The sequence below is a fragment of the Sebastes fasciatus genome, chromosome 17 (assembly GCF_043250625.1).
Source record: "Sebastes fasciatus isolate fSebFas1 chromosome 17, fSebFas1.pri, whole genome shotgun sequence".
NCBI lineage: Eukaryota > Metazoa > Chordata > Actinopteri > Perciformes > Sebastidae > Sebastes > Sebastes fasciatus.
Genome location: NC_133811.1, coordinates 29,839,023 through 29,859,474, shown reverse-complemented (window position 1 = coordinate 29,859,474; position 20,452 = coordinate 29,839,023). Strand labels below are relative to the sequence as shown.

Genomic DNA, 20,452 nt, shown 5'->3' with positions numbered 1-20,452 from the left:
CCTTAAGAGTGGTGTACAGTATAAAGTATGTATGTACCGTATAATTCCCTTTGCATTGTTATCTGAACCATTTTCTTTGGCAGAACCACGCATATATACCAACAAGTTCTGTACCGCTGCTCAACCTAAGTAAACCTTTAAAGGAGAGTCCGTGTTTTGATAGACACACCTGGGGCGAAGTTCAAACCAGAACCAACCAGACAGTACCAGCTAATACAGTCCTTTATTCCAGCCCTCAGTAACACTCATATTTCTCACAGAACAGTAAGGATTCTGTCTCCACCTCTCTTTTATGACAAAGTGAACACAGCCGGGCCTCCCTGGGTTTGTCTGTTCTGCCTGTGACGGCCTGTTTCTATATGGCCAGGCTGTGTCCACTCAGTCTGGACATTGTCAATGTTTTCCTTAGTTTGCCATCAGTCACGGTGGTCAGGTTCTCTGCCACCGTGCACTCTCTGTTTAGGTTCAAATAGAATTCTAATTTACTTTGTGATTTGGTGGTTTCGTTCCAATATTTGATATCATTTTCTTTTTGTTTTGAGATGATTTGGTTGGGCCAGATAGTTTGGTGTCTGTCCTCAAGCCCTGGTGTTTCAGGACTCTTGCCTTTGTTCAGCTCTTGGCCCTGCAGGGTTCTGTATTGGTAGGAGGTGTATATATAATTAGATGGCTCGTTTTTTAATTTGAATTATTAGAGGGTATTGACCTTGTTCTGCCCTGCATGCACTATTGGCTGTGTGTCTGTGATCTCTACGTTCTCTCTCTCTCTCTCTCTCTCTGTCCCTCTTTCTCTCTCAATCGTCTCCCTCTTAGTCTCTGTTTGTTCAAGTTCCCCTTTTAATTCCAATACAAACAAACATGTTTAATTATTCAAACAATATTGGTTTTGTGGCTGATGCCTAATCTCCCTGTTTGTCTCCCTTCCTCCTGCCTCCAGGTATCGGGGCTCAGAAAGTGCGAGTGGACGAGGAGGTGGAGGCGTATCCCACAGAGTCCGTTGATCTCCGCTGCGAGTTCAACGATGGAGGAGGCCGAACCAAACTCACACAGGTAGGATGACGGACCACGACGTTGTGTTTTTTAGTGGCTTTGGCAGCGCTGAAGCTCAGACGGACAAAGTCAGATTTGACAACGTAGTTTTGGGGGGCATTATTGCATTATTGCATTAATGCATTAAAGAAATTTGTGGCGTATTTGCGTTATTATACACGTTATTATCGCGTTAACAGCCCTAGTTGATAGCAATCAACATTACATCATGCAGATTGCATTACCTTTGCAATATGCAGTGAAAATCATCCTAAAGGTTTCTGAGCAGTATTTGTATGTTTTTTCTTCGTCATTGCCGAAGTTGACACAATTTTCACACTCAGATAATGTCATTTTAACTTCTGGCTATTTGGAAGTCAACTTTATTTTATCAACCCCTGGATGACATGTTATCTGACACCAGCCTAACTGTTCTGATGCCCCATCACACAGCAAGGAAAGCAAAATGCTGTGAGCTGTTTGCTGGTTAAATGTGATCCCGGTGTGATGTGTAGCCCCTCTGAGTTGTGGATGGAATCAATTGGTTCAAAAACTGAAATGGCAGACGGGCTAAATTGCCCCAATATGATATCTTCTCTACAGTCTACTGTTCAGCTAACGACGGAGTCTCGTCCACTAATTTGCGCTGACATCTGGGTTCCGACCCGTCTTCCTCTCCGCAACCGCCAACCCTCTCTGCTCTCTCTCTCTGCTCTCTCTCTCCTCTTCCTCCAGATGTCATAAAAGTCATAGATGTTTTGCTAAATGTGTATTGATGAACTTTATTGCCCCCCCCCCGCTTCCTCGTCTGCCACTTTAGCCGGTAGTCTGTATTTAACATGTTGAAAACTGAAGAGGAAAAGAAAAATCAATTTGGTTTTAACATCCCAGTCTCCCCTGCGGCAGATTCTCCTACAGCCATAACAGATATCAATATTTTTCACTTTTAATTGAAAAGTAGACGTCTGCACACCTGAGTCCTTAACCCCCTACCATTCAGTCCCCTTGTTTAGAGGAGTAGGGGTGGGGGACGGGATGTTCAGGGATAGATAAATAGTCAACAGTAGATGTCACATAGAAGTGGTGCACATCATCTGAAAGCTGGGAACCTGGATATGAATTTGAGATGCAGCTCAGAGCTGTGTGCCAAGTTGTTCTAGTCATAAATCAGAAATGAATGCTCATGCTCTATTATGTCTCATATGTTGTTGCAGCAATTTTTGGGTTGATGCCATTTGTTACAAAGATTTAGTGCTAAATTTAACCATTTTTTACCACTGGAGAATTGATAAAAATGCTCAATAATCCCTCCAAAATACCACATTAAGACACCAAGACCTTGAAGAACACCATAGAAAAAACCATGCTGTGATTTGGTTTCAAAAACTTTTGACATTTGGAGATTGCAAGACTTGCATTTTACGGTGATTGGATGGCGAGCGCTTCTGTTCTGGAAACTGCTCAGAAACCCCCTTATTGTCAATCTAGCTAGGAAAGCCATCCATCCTCTGAATATTCTAGGTCTCTAGTCTGATCCATCCATCCTCTGAATGCTCTAGGTCTCTAGTCTGATCCATCCATCCTCTGAATGCTCTAGGTCTCTAGTCTGATCCATCCATCCTCTGAATGCTCTAGGTCTCTAGTTTGTGGCTGTAAAGTTTGATGAGGCTGTGATTATCCTAGAGGTCACCAAAGGTAATTGTATGCAGTGAGGTCCAGAATGAAAAAAGGGTCTCACTACAATGAAATGTCTCCTATGGGGACTAACATCATCACACATGAATACAGTTGGGCTCATTGGATCCACAAGAGTCTCAGCTTTACAGTGATACCCAATTTATGTAATTCAAGATTGTTTAGGGACCCTAGTATGCAGAAATATTCAAATACACCATTTTAGAATAGTATAGATGAGAATAACACATTTAAACTGCATGTGATCATCATAAAGTGTGCATGTCTGTAAAGGGGAGAAATTGCACTTTAAAAAAAAACTTTTGGCAAACAATAACCACGGGTTTTCTTTCCTTACCAGGTGTCTTGGATATGGGAACCCATCGATGGACAGAGGGACAACATCGCTGTATACCACCCTATCTACGGACAGAGTTTCCCCAACCTGTCCTTCAAGGACCGAGTTGTCTTCCTCTACAACAGCCTGGAGAAACCGTCCATTAAGATTTCTAACCTTAAAATGTCCGACGCCGGCCGGTACACCTGCGAGTACGCCACCTACCCTTCTGGAAACGAACAAGGGACGACCACCCTCGTCATGCTCGGTGAGTAGAGAGGTCATTAGAACTTCTCATGTTTTTATCTAACGAGGAGCGTAAAGGGGTTAGAGCACCGAGAGGTCTGAAAGAAGAAGGCTTCAAACAGGCTTTCAATAGCTGTTCTGCTACATCGGCCTTGACACACGCCTCCCCAGCCATCTGCTTATCACTGCTTTCTATAAAAGAGCTCCCATCGGACCCAATCCCTATGAAGGGATTGAAAGCATTTGACGAGTATTCTCAGGGTATGTCCAGGTTATAGATGCAGAATGAAAAACAAGAGAGATGGGTGATAAAGATTGAAACTCAGACGTGGCACTACATGGAAAGTATCAGGTTGAGCTCACATGTTTCTGAGCTTGTTTTACTCTTGATATCTGTGAGTTTTGTTTTAGTAAATTAATAACATTATTATTATTATATTAGAGGAAATACCTGAACCCAGGTTTATACATTTTAATCTTTTAAAATCATCGAACAGTGAGCTCACATGAGAACATGAGAAACATGACGTGTCCGTACATGATTATGGTTGTGGATGAGACTTCCATGTTGAATCACATTTAGGTAATGGATGCATATAGGCAAAAGAAAGATTAGGCTCACTTGTATCGCTGGCATTCATTTCTTTTCAAACAATAACTGGAATTAATGTGAATTTATTTGATAATTTGTTAGAGAGTGATGTGGCACGGTGAGATCCAGATGTAACTGCTGTTATGTCTTTTTCTCATGGTACTTTAGTTGACCTGCTTACACAACATGGTATTGTACATTGTATTTTCCCGGTGAGTTGTTTAGCAAGGAATTGAATAGATGTCGGCCTTTGCAGTTGATTACCTTCACCAAGGCCGAAGGTTATGTTTTCACCGGCGTTGGTTTGTTTGTTAGCAGGATTTTGCCATGTTATGATTTGAGCATATTGTTTATGCTAAATGTAGTACCTTTTAAGGGTTTCTGGACAATATTTATCATTGTTTTGTGTTGTTAATTGTTTTCCAATAATAAATATATTATATATTTTCATAAAGCAGCATATTTGTCCACTCCCTTGTTGATAAGAGTATTTAATACTTGACAAATCTCCCTTTAAGGTACATTTTGAACAGATGAAAAAGTAGTGATTAATTTGCGATTAATCGTGATGAAATATTTTAATTGATTAACGGCCCTACATTTATTATATTTGTTCAGAATTTTTCAAAAAAAGTTTGAACAGTACACAGAAGAGTTCACTAATTATATTACAAAACCCAGCACTGGGTGAGACACAAAGCTCTAGATGTGTAAGATATGGCCATAATTTTAGTTTAAAACGTTAAAAAAATGAACTAACATTATGAACAGAATGTGAAGATGTCACAGTGTTGACGTTATATCAAAGATGTCTACGTATTGTGATGCAGAGATATCTAGTGAAATTAGCATGCTAAGCAGCTGGCCCCGGCTCGTCCTGTCTTGTTATACCACTTGTAACTCAAGAAAGTGAGTCACTGTAGCGTCCAGTCTGTCCTCAGTCCAACATGAGAAGATGAAGAAGTAGAGCTGCCCCGAGGGCTTGTCAGTCATAAAGGTATCCGGGTCCGTGGACGTCTTGAAAGTTTGTTTACTGACGGAGTAACTCTAGGAGGAGTGCGGGCGACAGACCTTCAGTTAGCGGGTAACGGCAGCAACTAGCATTCGGCCAGCACAAACCCCAGCGCCGGGAGTCCCAGCGTGCTGGTGGAGTCCCAGCATGCTGGTGGAGTTCTGGTTCTAACCTGTGTAACAGCAGCAACAGGAAGTTTGCTGATCCGGCGAGGATCAGACCCCCCCCCCCCTCCTCGCACTGGGGAGACTCTGTAAACTCCCGTTCTAATTAAATAATAAGTAGTATAACGTGTAATTAGCATGAGGTAAGAAACTATGCACACCTGTTAACTTTTATTCTCTGCACAGTTCCCCACTTATCAACAGGCTGAAGCACTGCAAATCATTTAGCAAATACAACCCAGAACTGCTCAAACCTCGGTGTCTTGATCTCTCAAACTGAGCGGTTTCGTCACTGTTAGCAGGGGACGCATCCTGTTTGTAATCGGAGACAGCTGGTGTTATTCATCCACCCACATGTCCTCCCGTTTTGCACTCCGCTTACAAAGGAATCAGATGCCTGGTGTCTTTGTCTCGCAGTTTACAGCACTGAGGAGACTGAATGTGAATAACAACAGTTCCCTTGATTGTTGTATGGGAGTGCTGTGCTTACAGTATATGGCCCGTAGCATCAGTGCTCCTACGATAAAGAGCTCATATATTCAAAGTTCCTATCTCAGTGGCACGCTCAGGGGACCGTCTAATATGATGCACTTTGAACTGAAACAGAGCATTTACTGAATTCATATTCTCTGCAGTTTCATGCGATCCGCCTTCTGCTTTTTCCTTTTTATGCCTTCACGGCGGCGACAGCTGTGGACGGACGCTTTATGTTTCCGAGTTGTCCGTCCGTCCATCTGTCCGTCCCATTCTTGTGAATGTGATATCTCAGGAACGACAAGACTGAAGTTCTTCAAATTTGGCGCAAACGTCCACTTGGACTCGAGGATGATTTTGTTGGTCAGATGTCACTGTGACCTCACGTCTGTCCCGTTCTCGTGATGTCTCTTGAATGCATTGAACGAATTTCTTCAAATTTGGCACAAACATTGGACTCAAGGATTAACTGATTAGAATTTGGTGGTCACTCACAAAAACACGTTTTTGGCCATAACTCAAGAATTCATGTGATAATTATGAAAATTTCACACACGTGTTGTCATGGGTAGAGCACATTGACACAATTGTCAGGAAAATGGGAAATGGCTGGCGACTGTCACGTCAGTATCATCAGACCCGTGAGTCACGTGACTAAAGACTGACGTGACAAAATACGTCAACGTCACTTTCAGTTTCACACGAGACACAAACGTCGGTCTCCTGGTTGAAAGTCTTGTGTTTGTTTGACCCATCCACCACCCCTCCTGCCCGCCCTGAACGGACGCGAACGCACTTGCTCCGACCGTTGAATGACACTGCGGGTGGGTTTGCATTGGAGTTAGTTGAAAGCCCGGTTCATCACATACTGTCACTAAAGGGTCCCTCCGTGCATTGGTTCCCGATGCCAAGGGGCGCTGACCAAACGGCGGTATTTGAAGAGTTGGGAGTGAGAACGAGTTGGAATTTATACTGCAGCTTGACTGGTTGGCAGAGGCACACAACTGCGAGGCGGTAATTCTAGTTTATCACATGAGTTGTGTTGGTCAGGGTGAGATGTTTGAGCCCTTTTTTTTCTTTTTCTTGCACAAATTGGGTGAAATCTCCTAATATTTATTGGGTAGTTGCTGTACGACCAAAGGAAGAATTGAAAGAAAGCTGAAATTCTGAAAGAATCGAAAGCAAGCTTCCAGGTGTGGTGACGCTGTGTATGTTAATTTGTTGCTGCCTAAAAATGTGGGTCTGGGAATTCCTTATCCGCGACACTAAAGTAGACTCTCCTGTAAGTCACTGTGGAGACACAATAGGAGGCAATAATTAAAATAAGTTCATTACAGTACCCCAGTAATTGCAGCCAGTATAGTTCATGAAAAGAGGTGTTTTACAATTCCTTTCATGTCTTTCCCCCAACCGGGCCAGTAACATTTTCCCCCAGTAGTTTTTATAAGTAAACCTTCACACAACAATAGAAAACCCACTCCGGAAGCTTCTCTCACAGAGAACAGAGCACACAGGAGATGCAGAACTTGGCTGTCTCGCAGAGAAAACACGGCGCGATATTCTGGCGGGCTCGCAGATGGATGTGGGCTAAGCCTCCTAAACTGCTGCTGCTGGCACGAGGCAGAGGTAGACTGGGAAATACCTGCTGGAACGCTCACTGACTTGCCTTTTGTCTGAAATTACAGCAGTGCCAAGCTCTCTCCGGGACAGATTGTGGTCCATGTAAATGTACTTGGCGAACTAAGTGTCTCAAAGTCACTGGAAGACAGTCATATTTCACCTTATTGGATATAGAATCCATACAAGCCAATCACATTAGACCTTATTGAATCCACAACCGCTGGCAGCCAATCATATTACATTTTATTGGATATAGAACCACCAGCACCCCAATCATATCACAACTTATTTAAGTATGAATACATAATCTTGACAGCCAATCGTATTATAACTTATTGGATACCTCACCTCAGCCAGCCAATCTTATTACCACTTATTGGGGTGTGAATAAAGAATCACTCACTTGGCAGTGAATGATATAATATCGTTCTGGATGAGGACCATACAAAATGGAGGGTAGCCAATTATACTGCAGCTTATTGGATATAGTGTAGCCGGCAGGACAGAAATACAATAGCAGGTGAGGGGATTCTAGTGGATCAGTAGCCTGTTAGAAGTGGTTTGAGGTAGGGATGCACCGATACGAGTACTTCTCTGAGCCAAAAGACCCTCGTTAACAGCCAGCTGGAGGGTGTGAGCGACACACGGCAGGCTGGGGAGTCCCGCATACGAGGCAGTGCGCCGCGGCCGCCTCAGGGGTCGGTTTGGAAAGGCTCGGGGCGGAAGGTGCTTCCCGGAGCCGTGGACAAAGTGTCACCGGGGCGGACTGTCCTAAGTGCGCTTCAACTGCGGGGCCCTGCGGGCACGACGCGGTCCACACGGCGATGTCTGCAACCCACCCGACCTGTCTTGAAACCCGGACCAAGGAGTCTAACGCAAGCGCGAGTCAGAGGGTGCAAGCAAAACCCCGTGGCGCAATGAAAGTGAGGGCTGGCGCGCGCCGGCTCAGGTGGGATCCCGGCCCCGCGGGGTCGGGCGCACCATCGGCCAGTGGAGCGTGAGCGCGTGCGATAGGACCTGAAAGATGGTGACGAGAGGTTAACGTCACACTGCCGTAAAGTGGTATCGTAGCCGTTGTATCGGAGCCGTTTTGCGAATACGAGTACATGAGCACAGTATCGGACCTGATACCCGATATCGGTATCGATGCATTCCTAGTTTGAGGTCCTCATTGTTTTGAATTTGAAAAGGTTGACGGTTGGAGTCCAGAGGTCAGAGTGAATAAGTCTCACATTGAAGTTTGGCTTCTGCAAATATGTCTCCAACAGAAATAACTCCAGGGTGGAGTTGACCCTGAAGGGTGGAGCTATGCTTTCCTGGCAAAGTAACATCAGTGAAGCTCAATGAAAAAGACGCTACATCGAAATACAGTTCAGACACAAGCTCAGTATAGAACAATGACAATGTTGTGTTTAAGATTACAGTGTCGTACTTATTATGCACATCAGGGATACTCGTCTTGCTTTGCCCAGGGGTCTGAGAGAGAGCGTTCCTATTGGCTGTGCTGCGGCCGGTGGGCGGTGCTTGGTATTTCCTCAACTGATCTCAACATGGCTGCCGGGTCAAAACCTTTCTCATTTTACAGCTAAAGGGTACACTACGAGATGTTTCTGAAACATTTGAGGCCAGAAATAGGCATTACAGTAACAGAGTATTGATTCATATTTGATCAGCGCTGCCTAGTTTGACCGTTTGATCGGACTCCAGATCAGCTCTTACTGTTTGTTTTCCTCTGGTCTGTGAAATCTTGCAGATGCCATTAGGAGCACCGGAGGACACAGAGGCACATGATGTTTTTTTCCAGATTACCCGTCTCATGCATTAGTATCAGGATACAGCGACCGTTCTATAAATATAACTTTTTTTTAATCCTATTTGCTCCATTTCTGCCCACTGCTGCTTTAAGGAGGACCTTTTATGGTTCAGGAGAGATATCCTAAACAAAAACAGGTATGAATCCATTCACTGAAACTGCATCCGTCAGCAGATACACCAAAACTACAACAACAAACTGTAACAACCTTGGTGAACTGGAACAGCATCCACCATTCTTTATATTGTTGAGTTTCTTGATAACAGACAGAGAAAGGTACAAAAAATAGAAATGCCTCTGAGTTTACATTTGCCCTCAAGTAGGAGCACTGAATCCGTCACAATGCAGTTAAATGCAGCAGCACAAAGGGGCTTGAAACGCGAGGCCTCAAGGTGCTTTTTGTTTCTGTGTTCAGAGGCGAGTCTGAGCCGGGTTTAGAAGTCAAAACGATCTGCTTCCAGCTTCTAGCTTCTGCATAACAAAAGTGACATTGGGAATTATCATTAATGTCTTCTTTTTTCTTACATTTTAGGCACTTAGCTCCTGCCCTCAAGCTTAAATTAGCTAAATTAGGCTAAAGCTTAAATTAATGCTTTTTGTCAACATTTTCTAGCAGCCAATAACGACTTGTCAAAACAACACACACAGCAGAATAATTGCAGCATGAACTATTCCGGTGTTCTCTTGAATATTCATGTATAGTTAACAGTTGAGGAGACGTAGAGAGCCAAAACAGATGTTTTGGTTTTTTTCCCCGATAATGTCTGGAAATATTCAGCAGCAGTGTGTCAAGCTGAGAGAAGATGTTTACAAACCTGGGCAGCTGGTGAGACATGAATCCTACAAATTTAACAAGATCCAGAAGCCTTTATTGATTTTTGGCTAATGTATGCAGCAAAGTAGAAAATAAAAAAAATAAAGAATACATCACTTGGCTGCCTTCATCAGGATACAGCAGTGAATAAATCCATGTTAGGGAGGGAGAGAAGGAGGAAACATTGATATGTGCCACCAGCCAGGGCTGCTCAATCCAATGTCTGCTGCTCTGCAGGCTCAGAGACATTATTTGGTAATTCAACTTCATATTAATAACCTAGCTGATCACTGGTGGCATATTGCAGTTGATGTCGGTAATATGGAGGATTTAGTTTGTTTCCATTTTGTACTTTTTGGGGTTTTGGGATACGGTAACAAAGCTCTCCAGCTGTAAAGGTTAAGTCTTCAGAGAGTGCTCAGGCTCTTTTATTGACCCTTTTTAATGTCTGGGAAAGCTTCTTTGGGCCAAATTCAAACCAAAGGGAGATGTGTTGATGGATAACATTGATATACTGAGGTGGGGTATGGAAATATCAGTAAGCAGCATGTCAAAGATCACTGAGAAGGTAGACTTTGATCCATCAAGTACTAAGATTAGCAGCTACGGGCCATGCTAGCGGCTCTGTGAGGCTGTAATTAGGCACAGCAGAGCTTTGAGCTAAATGTTAAAGAAATCACGCAAACATGCTTAGAATGACAACGGTAGGTAACATGCTGTCCATATGAGGCGGTTTGCCGGTTATGTTGCCTGTTCTGCTTTGTGATGGTGACTTGACAATGCCTGACGAAGATCTCTGTTAGATTGAAAAGTTTCACGTTTCATTAAAATTGCCGGGAGCTACCTCTGCAGTGTGCGGATCCTCTTTCTGATTTTTAATCCATCTAATAGAACCCTAGACATTTCACTAGAAAAAAACAAACTGAGGAAAAGTCAGTTGATCACCAAATGAGTACCATTAACCAGGAATGTAACTGGGGATGCACCGTACTCGAACTCGCAAAACGGCTCCGATACCACTTTACAGCAGCGTGACATTAACCTCTCGTCACCATCCTTCAGGTCCTCACGTTCCACCTCCCCGACGGTGTGGCCGAGACGGGCCGGTGGTCCGCCCGATCCCACGGGGCCGGGATCCTACCTCAGCCGGCGTGCACCAGCCCTCACTTTCATTGCGCCACGGGGTTTTGCTTGCACCCTCTGACTCGCGCGTGCGTTAGACTCCTTGGTCCGTGTTCCAAGACGGGTCGAGTGAGTTGCCGACAACGACACAGACCCCTGGCGCCTTTTACGTAGGCCGCAGCACGGCGCGGTTGACAGTCGCACCGGGAGCAGGGAGCCCCGTCACTGTGTGGCGATGTCCGGGCGGGGAGCGCCGTAAAGCTGCAGCCGTGAGCCACCTTCGCCCCGAGCCTTTCCAAGCCGACTTAGAGCCAGTCGAAGCGCACCGCTTCGTATGCGGGACTCCCCAGCCTGCCGTGTGTCGCTCACACCCTCCAAATGGCTGTTAACGAGGGTCTTCTGGCACAGAGAAGTACTCGTATCGGTACTCGGTATCGGTGCATCCCTAAATGAAACAGAACTCAATGGCAATCCATTCATTAGTGTTGGAGATGTTTTTAATTTGGACCTACCAGTGGTGGACCAGCCAGGTGGCATTGCCATCCATGGAGCCAGGCTGCTAAAAATGTGATGTTCAAATGGACTTCAGCTGCCTCTGATATCTGTACAGATTGTTTCAAACGTTTTAACACTGCAACACAGCCCAGATGGGAGGTGATTCTGGGTCAACTTTGGTTGATTTGAGGAAGTAAATGTGTCAGTTATGCTAATGGTAAAAGGGGGGTATTGGTCCAAAAATGGCTCGTCTCTAACCAGCCACATGTAAGATACGTGCGTTTGCATACTGGGCCAAGTGCAACAAAGCACTTATAATCTGGTTTAGAAGCTGGGTCTTCAAAAGGCTCCATTGTGGCTGGGGTCTGGCCCACTTCTGCGCATTATCAAGGTTAAGTTGGTGTCCTTGCAGCCAGATTGCAATGGCTTCATCACTGTTATTTCACGGCAGAATGTGGGCCAAATGTAAGTAATAATGTGGGTCAGTACTGGGCTTCACTAATTAGCTTCGTGGGTGTCTGGATGGTTTCAACACAAACTCTGTGACTGTGACAGATGTCAGCTGTCCTGTGTGAACGCCACCTTAATTCAGCAACAGCCGGCTTCACACTCACTTACAAATCTTCACGCTTGGCAGATATGCCCAACTTGTTTGTGATTCAAACTGGCAATCTTCCAGTCACAGGCTTTGATCTGCGACTGCCTGCCAAGGCAAAGAGAAAGTCTTCGAGAAGTCTCAGGTTCAAGTTAGGGGCAACCATCTGCCTTGCTGAAGGGTCCAGCTACTGGGACAGGGTTTCACAGCTAATATCTCATCTCAACGGAAGGCAAGCAAATGTGAGGGGGAGTTCGGGAAAGTTTATAAATTCAATACTTAGAAAAACCATTACTCAATACTGTTATAAAAAACCACAGCCCTTGGCTTAACATTCAGCAAAATGCAATTTAAATTCTTAAAATGAAAGCATGTGGTGAATATGACTTCTGTAGAAACGTGTTCACTTTTTAAGCTTTTCTAAGTGCTTGGTTTCATAAACCAAACACACCTCATGCAGTTAACGCTGTTTGGAAACATTACTTTAATGCGTTTTTCCTGTCTCTGTGTCATTCTCTGGCAGTCAGCCTATTGATAGTACCAAAGAGGCGGTGAGGGCAGATGTGCAGGGGGATGCGGTGTTTATTCAGCTCCGTTAGCATAGCTTCCTGCTTGCCTTCTAATTACTCTGTACTCAGAATGCCTCAGACTGATGTGAGATATTTGCCTGGGTCCAGACCTTTGAATCCGCCCACTCCACCGAGTTCACTGCTTCGTCTGGTAGTGTGACACGAAACAGCAGTTTTTCAGTTGAAAAAACTAAATTCCATTACACTGGACATCTCTAAAAGCAAGATGTGACAGGTACTGGATTCTATTTATTTATAAAGCCCTTCACGTGCCATTATCTACCACATTACATGTTACTTATATTATAACACAACTGTACCAATAGGTCAATTTAAAACCATGATGACCAAGGGACATTGTTGGAAATGAGGGCATATCCTCAATGACTCATGATTAAAAGTTGAATTTGAATTAAGTCTAGAATCACTAACAACAATATCCTGCACGTTCTCTTCATTATACGTATAATGAGGCCTGTCACATTTAATTTCTACAGTCTGGCTTCAAATCACCACGTCACCATTGCGTCGGTAGTTTCCCGTCTCCATAATGTGCGTACGCATGGGTGAAAGTTTAAATAAATGTGAGCACATTCTCCCGTCAATTTTGTTTTATAGATCACAACTTTTGCACATTTCAGGCCCCGTTTTGTGCGTACGCAACGGTTGTAAATGAGACCCCTGGTCTGTAAATGATAGGCTTTAGCTCATGACGTGTAACCAATCAGATAGTGCTGTGGGCGGGACATCGAGCAAGACTGCACAGTGGTGAGCACTGACAGAGAGATGAGGCTGCATCAAAGCACAAGAAGCACATTTTTAAATGAATTTATTTTATCGGCAATCGGTTAGAAAAAATAATGATGCTGATAATCATAAAAATGCTGAATATCGGATCCGATAATCGGCCGGGACAATAATCGGTCGATCCCTAATCCCCGGCTCCTACTGTCCTTGAGCGAGTCATTGAACCCCGAGTTGCTCCCAGGGCGCTTCACAGCAGCCCACAGTTCCTAAAACGCTTACGATGGGTTAAATGTAATGGTTAATTTCATGTATGTATCTGTATGTACAGTATATGACACTTCTAATAAAGTTTAAGTTTAAAATGACGTTAGATTCAGAGCGGAGGAAATGTCAGACTGAAGATTGAAACGTAGTATAACTAGTTGACAGTTCTGTCCGATATCAGGGAAGTGAGAAATAGCATCGGGACCAATTGGATGCAGTGTCACGAAACACATCAGGGATGAATACTCCTGACTTGTTAAAGCCCGCCGATCATTCCAAATCCCTTTCTGCCGCTCTGCTTTACTCTCATCTCCTTTCTGCATGGTCAATCTCTCTCTCTGTTTGTGTCTCTTTCTACTCATCTGTCCTCTCTGTATGTGCCTCCTCTCCTCTCTCTCTCTTTCGCTGTTGTCTTTTCTATCTCCATCATGTCTGAACTCTCACCTCTCTCGTCTCGCTTTGTCTCAGCTCTCCATTTCTATTCGTGCTCTTTGTTTCATCTCCTGTCCTGTGATATATTCCGGTTTCAATATGTGAGACTTTTGACTTGTTTTTAATGCTATCTGGATTTGGATTTGATATAACATGATAAAAGCGGACACAATCATCCACTATCCACAAATACACATAGACATGAAGAAATAATGATGAAAAATAATAATCATAAATAGGGCTGTTAATCTATTAAAATATCAAATCACGATTGTTCGCATGATTGTCCATAGTTAATATCGATTAATCGCAAATTAATCACATATTCTATCTTTTCAAAATGTACCCTAAAGGGAGTTTTTTCATATACAGTATTTAATACTCTTATAAACATGGAAGTGGGCAAATATGCTGCTTTATGCAAACGTATGTATATATTTATTATTGTAAATCAATTAACAACACAAAACAATGACAGATATTGTCCAGAAACCCTCACAGGTACTGCATTTAGCATAAAACAATATGCTCCAATCATAACATGGCAAACTGCAGCCCAACAGACAACAACAGCTGTCAGTGTGTCAGTGTGCTGACTTGACTATGACTTGCCCCAAACTGCATGTGATTATCATAAAGTGGGCATGTCTGTAAAGGGGAGACTCGTGGGTACCCATAGAACCCATTTACATTCACATATCTGGAGGTATTTAGCGTAAGTTTGGAGCATTATTTAGCCTCCTTCCCAACTAGCTAGTATGACATGGTTGGTACCAATGGATTCATTAGGTTTTTCTAGTTTCATATGATGACAGTATCTTCAATCTAGCTTTAAAACCTTTTTGAGCCAGGATACAACCTAAATCACAAGTTAACTTAATGCATTAAAGAAATTAGTGATGTTAAAACAAATTTGTGTTAGCACATTATTATTGCGTTAACTTTGACAGCCGTAATAAATAGAAATATAAATTTTTGTGTCAGCCTCTTAGAATCAAAGAGCGATGACTTCTTCCAGCAGGGAACACACAGACAAACCGACGTCTCCACTGAGAGCTCCCTCAATGAAGCAGCAGGCCATGCGCTGGCAAAAAGAAAAATGTGTTTTCAATAATTGCCAGAATTTTTCCTGATAAATAAAGTCTTTCAATTCCATTATGTCCATTTCTGTACACATACAACCAAATGCAACAGATTGAAAGGCATTCAGGGAACGTTTACTAAATCACATCCTGCGTTACAACATGACACGTGTTTAAGAAAAGCGGATATAACAGAAAAAGTAAACTGAAACACTTGACATCACAAAATAATGGAATTCACTGGCATTTACAGATTGATTGATAGTGTGTCAGGAGTGTGTTTTTTTCTCTTTAGGAAAGGAAGGATATTTTCATGGAACATTGGCACTCTATGGAACAAGTCCAGTTTGATTTACCAAAGCTAATGTGATGGGCGAAGGGAAAGCAGTGTTTTTGCATATCACTGTTGTGATGTGAGAGCCTCCTGCTGCAACTGGTGGGATGTTTGATGCATCACTTCAATTGGGGGACCACCTGCAAAGAAATCTGTGATGATGAAGTTCAAACCTATATTGGTTGAATGGGCAAAACACAACGGCTGTTTTTCTTACTGTTAAGTTTTAGTTTGCAAGAGTTTCACAAGTTTGTAAGGGATGAGCTTTGTTTTGGATTATGCTAAGAGCATACTAGCTGTCATTAAATAAAAAAAACATGCTGTATATTAACTGGATTAAAACATCCTAACTCTCTATATCTAAATGTAGATACTGCAAGACTTTTTAAAGCTGAAGTAGGTAACATTGGAGCAAATATCACTATATCCTGACAGTAGTACATGAGACAGGTAATCTGAAAAAGATCATGTGCATCCGGTGTCCTCCGGTGCTCCTAACGGCATCTGCAAGATTTCACAGACCGGAGGAAAAACAACCAATCAGAGCCGAGCTGGAGCCTTGCTGTCTCCGAGCAACTGTCAATCACTCGCAAACTCCGATCAAACGGTCAAACTAGGCAGAGCTGATCAAATATGAATCAATATACGGTTACGTTAATGCCTATTTCTTGCATAAAATGTTTTCAGAAACATCTAGTAGTGTACCGTTTAGCTGTAAGATGAGAAAGTTTGTGACCCGGCCGCCATGTTGAGATCAGTTGAGGAAATACCAAGCACCGCCCACCAGCCGGAGCACACTTTCTCATTTTACAGCTAAACAGTACACTACTAGATGTGTCTGAAAACATTCGAGGAAAGAAATAGGCATTACAGTAACAGAATATTGATTCATATTTGATCAGCGCTGCCTAGTTTGACCGTTTGATCGGAGTTCACAAGTGATTGACAGCTACTTCTGTTGAATTAACAGCCAATAGGAATCCTCTCTCTCTCTAAAATGACCTGTGATTGGCCAAAGTCTGCCCTCACGGGCTAGGTTTTCTAAAGACTGAAACAGAGCCAAGAGGAGGTGCAGAAGTCTATTTTTTCCTCAGAATTACAATATGCTGAAAGGTTATTATGGTATTTTTTCCCAATGATGCCAAAACCATTCTGCCTGCCCCCCCGCTTTCAGGATCTAGCTGTACTTTCTCTTTCTGTCTGCGTGATGTTGAGTGGCCTCAGATCACACCAGAGGGCCTACCCCCCTCACAGTTTCATTACAACCGCAGTAGGATGCCACAGTGTACACTACATGCACAACAAACTGACTGAACCTCCTCCTCTCCTCTGTTCTCTCCCTCTCCTCCTCCTCTGCTTCACATCTGATGTCTCTTTCTTTTCACCACCCTTTATCTTCTCTCTCCTTCTGCTGCCATTTCTCTTTTTTTCCCCCCCGTTTCTGTCTTTCTCTCTTTTCCCCACCTGTCTCCCTCTCGTTCTCTGCCCCTTAGCCAAGCCTAAGAACTCGGCCAATGTTGTTACCGTCCAGGCCGGCTCCAAGTCGGTGGTGGTGGCCCAGTGCGAGGCGGCGGACGGCAAACCGGCAGCCAACATCAAGTGGCTGGCGTCGGTCGGGGGCAACCACTCGACCACAACCACGAATGGGCCGGACGGCACGGTGACGGTACGCAGCGAGTATCGGCTGGTTCCCACGTCGGCGGACAACGGCAGGGAGGTGACCTGCATGGTCGACCAGAAGACGCAGGAGCGGCCGTGGGCGTACCCTGTCAAGCTCTCGGTGGAATGTAAGGAAGACACACATGCACACTTTAACACTTTAACTACTTGTACTTGTTCACATAATAATGTCTTCTTGAACATAAAACATAAATGATGCATAGCCCTGGGGGACAGTTCTTTACTACCAGGTGTCACAGGTCCAACTAAGGATACAAATAACTTGGCTGCCTCCAAAAGAGCCAACTGCTAACAACTCCAGACACAGACCAGTGCCTTGCCAGAGCCTTTAGGCCTGTACTTTGGCAGTCACCTGCAGACCCTTCACCACTAATCTATACACATTACACACGCTGCCAAATATAAAAACCATCGGTCCACACATTTATATCCAAGCTGTGAGACAGCAATGAATCGAAGATTATGTTAGTGTGCACACGCCTCTTCTCGAGCACTTCCAAGTCACTTCCCTAATGATCTAAATAACAAAAACAACATCTGGTCTATTTGCTGTAACATCTGAGAACACATTTTCAGCTTTGCATAGTTTAAACACTGTGGGTGTGACACAGGAATACAAATAAACAGATTTGTTGATTTGTTGTAAAAGTCAACGTTCCTCTAATGCGTGGCTGTGTGAACCTCTGATAGGGAATCTGACGATACCATACGTACCACAATACAGGTCTTACGATCCAATATATTGTGATATATCGCGATGCTGTAGTATGAAGTAGGTGTATGTAGTAGGGTATGATGTCATAGTATGAAGTAGGGATGCACCCATACCACTTGTTTCAGACTGAGTACAAGTACTTACATTTGGGTACTCTCCGATACCGAGTACCGATACGAGTACTTCTCTGCGCCAAAAGACCCTCTTTAATCCGTCGGTACCAACCATGTCATACTAGCTTGTCGCGAAGGAGGCTAAATAATGCTCCAAACTTACACTAAATTTTGGTGAGGAAAAACTGTCATAGTCATTTTCGAAGGGGTCCCTTGACCTCTGACCTCCAGATGTGTGAATGTAAATGGGTTCTATGGGTACCCACGAGTCTCCCCTTTACAGACATGCCCACTTTATGATCATCACATGCAGTTTGGGGCAAGTCATAGTCAAGTCAGCACACTGACACACTGACAGCTGTTGTTGTCTGTTGGGCTGCAGTTTGACATGTTATGATTGGAGCATATTGTTTTATGCTAAATGCAGTACCTGTGAGGGTTTCTGGATCAATATCTGTCATTGATTTGTGTTGTTAATTGATTTACAATAATAAATATAGACATACATTTGCATAAAGCAGCATATTTGCCCACTCCCATGTTGATAAGAGGATTACATACCTGACAAATCTCCCTTTAAGGTACATTTTCAACAGATAAAAGCTGTTTGATTAATTTGCAATAATCACGATTAACTATAGACGATCATGCCATTAATTGCGATCAAATATTTTAATCGATTGACAGCCCTATTTCTTACACCCTTAGTCTCCAACATGATGTAAACAACCAGTGCAGAGAGACTGATCGCCATTTGAATGTACATGATAATGGAGGACAAATCTTTGCTCCCACTCTTCTTGTACTTTGCATTTGATTTATTATGGAGGCAGGTCATTATGCAATCATCTGCTGGGACGTTTCGTGAGGGAAGTAGAGCTTAAACCCACCCTTAAAACCAACTGTGCCTTGGTTAAAGTAGTTTTAAACCTTGTTTTAAACCCACATGACCAATTCATTAACTGATAGCAACAAATGCAACAAACCATTATGACCTTCCGTGTATCTTTCATTGTTGTTATCCTTTGCTGATAAGCTGCACAACACCAGGGCGGTGTACACTGCATTCATTGTAGCATCCTTCAAGGTCTTTGTGTTCGCTGCACCGTTTCTCCTTAGTCTTTCATTTTTATGCAGATTGTGACAAATGTATCCAGGATTCTGTAATTATGTACAATATGATGACGGACAAAAACAGATGCTCGTGGTAACACCCGATCTACACCTGAGCTTTAAGAACTGCTCTTTAAAAGTAAGTTGCATAAAATGTTAGCACTTTTTACTTTCAGGAGACAATCAAGAATGTTTTCACACAAATGTGCACACACACATTGTTTTCATCTAATCCATTAATTTTCATGGGATTAAAACATTAGACAGGTTCAGCGTGGTTTACAGAGATTTAGGGATGCTGACAGCATTGTCTCAACCGTGTGACCTCGCTGCCGTTTACTGCAAAGATGGAACGGATCGTCTTTGTTCAGCCTCTTCTTATAATCTGCGATTTATAGACTACACACACAAACATACACAAATAATCAAACTGCCTGTCAAGCTGCGGGAAGAAATAACGAGGAAAACATATAAGAAGTTCTCCTACATGAACACGAGACCACTTGGCTACACACACACACGCTCGTACACGGGGTCACGCCTGCACGTCAAGCTGTCAAATTATCTCTACTGACTTATAAGCTTCATATAGAGTGCAGCTAACTACTGTGTTCTCAGAGGAGACACAAATAACTCTGCAAATCAGTGTGTCTGTAATCAGAATTAGCATCTATGTGTTGTGTATTTACAGTACGTACACACATTTAAATGTGAACACAAACAAGGCTGAGGGATCTCACTTGTCAAGCTGCATGCCGTGGGCTGTATGTTTCTACTTGCATACTGAGCACAGTCTCACGGCAGTTTGTGAAATAGTCAAAAAATGTAATCTAATTGATTAACGTACATAGACACAAATGTCCCTCTTTTTTCCCATGATGCTCAGCACGATTTTTAACAATGTATTATTCATGCGTTTCCCTACGAATATCCAGCAACACGTGTCGATAGCCGCTCCAGTTTTTTCCAAAACAAAACTACTTAGTTAGGTTTAAGGAAAGATCGACTTGGTTAGAATTAGGCAACAAAACTACTTAGGTTTAAGGAAAGATCAACTTGGTTAGGATTAGGCAACAAAACTACTTAGTTAGGTTTAGGAAAAGATTGACTCGGTTAAGCTTAGGCAACAAAATTCCTTAGTTAGATTTAGGAAAATATCACGGTTTGGGTTAAAATAACTCTGGAAGTGCTGTAACTTAAGTACGAAAGTTACGTGACGAATAAATCCACTTTGACTTCTGGTTTCACACGGGACACGAACACCGGTCTCCTGGGCAAGAGTCTTGTGTTTATTAACCCACCCACCCACGACCTTCTTATGTGGATTAGATACAAATTGATTTTGTGTTGACCATCATGAATTTTTTTTTACAAGAATCAATACATTTAATTTGGTGACTACTTCACAAACTGCTG

At 43.2% G+C, this 20,452-nt stretch overlaps 1 protein-coding gene across 5 annotated transcripts in view; it reads left to right on the top strand.

Annotated features, from left to right (window-relative positions):
• The window catches only part of LOC141753855 (poliovirus receptor-like), a 370,582-nt gene that overhangs the window by 164,290 nt on the left and 185,840 nt on the right, over positions 1 to 20,452 (top strand). For all 5 annotated transcript variants that reach the window (XM_074612477.1, XM_074612472.1, XM_074612475.1 and 2 more), the window contains 3 exons: positions 938 to 1,050; positions 3,065 to 3,308; positions 16,909 to 17,202. In XM_074612477.1, the coding sequence (XP_074468578.1) occupies positions 938 to 1,050; positions 3,065 to 3,308; positions 16,909 to 17,202 (651 nt within the window). The remainder of the gene's footprint in view (positions 1 to 937; positions 1,051 to 3,064; positions 3,309 to 16,908; positions 17,203 to 20,452) is intronic.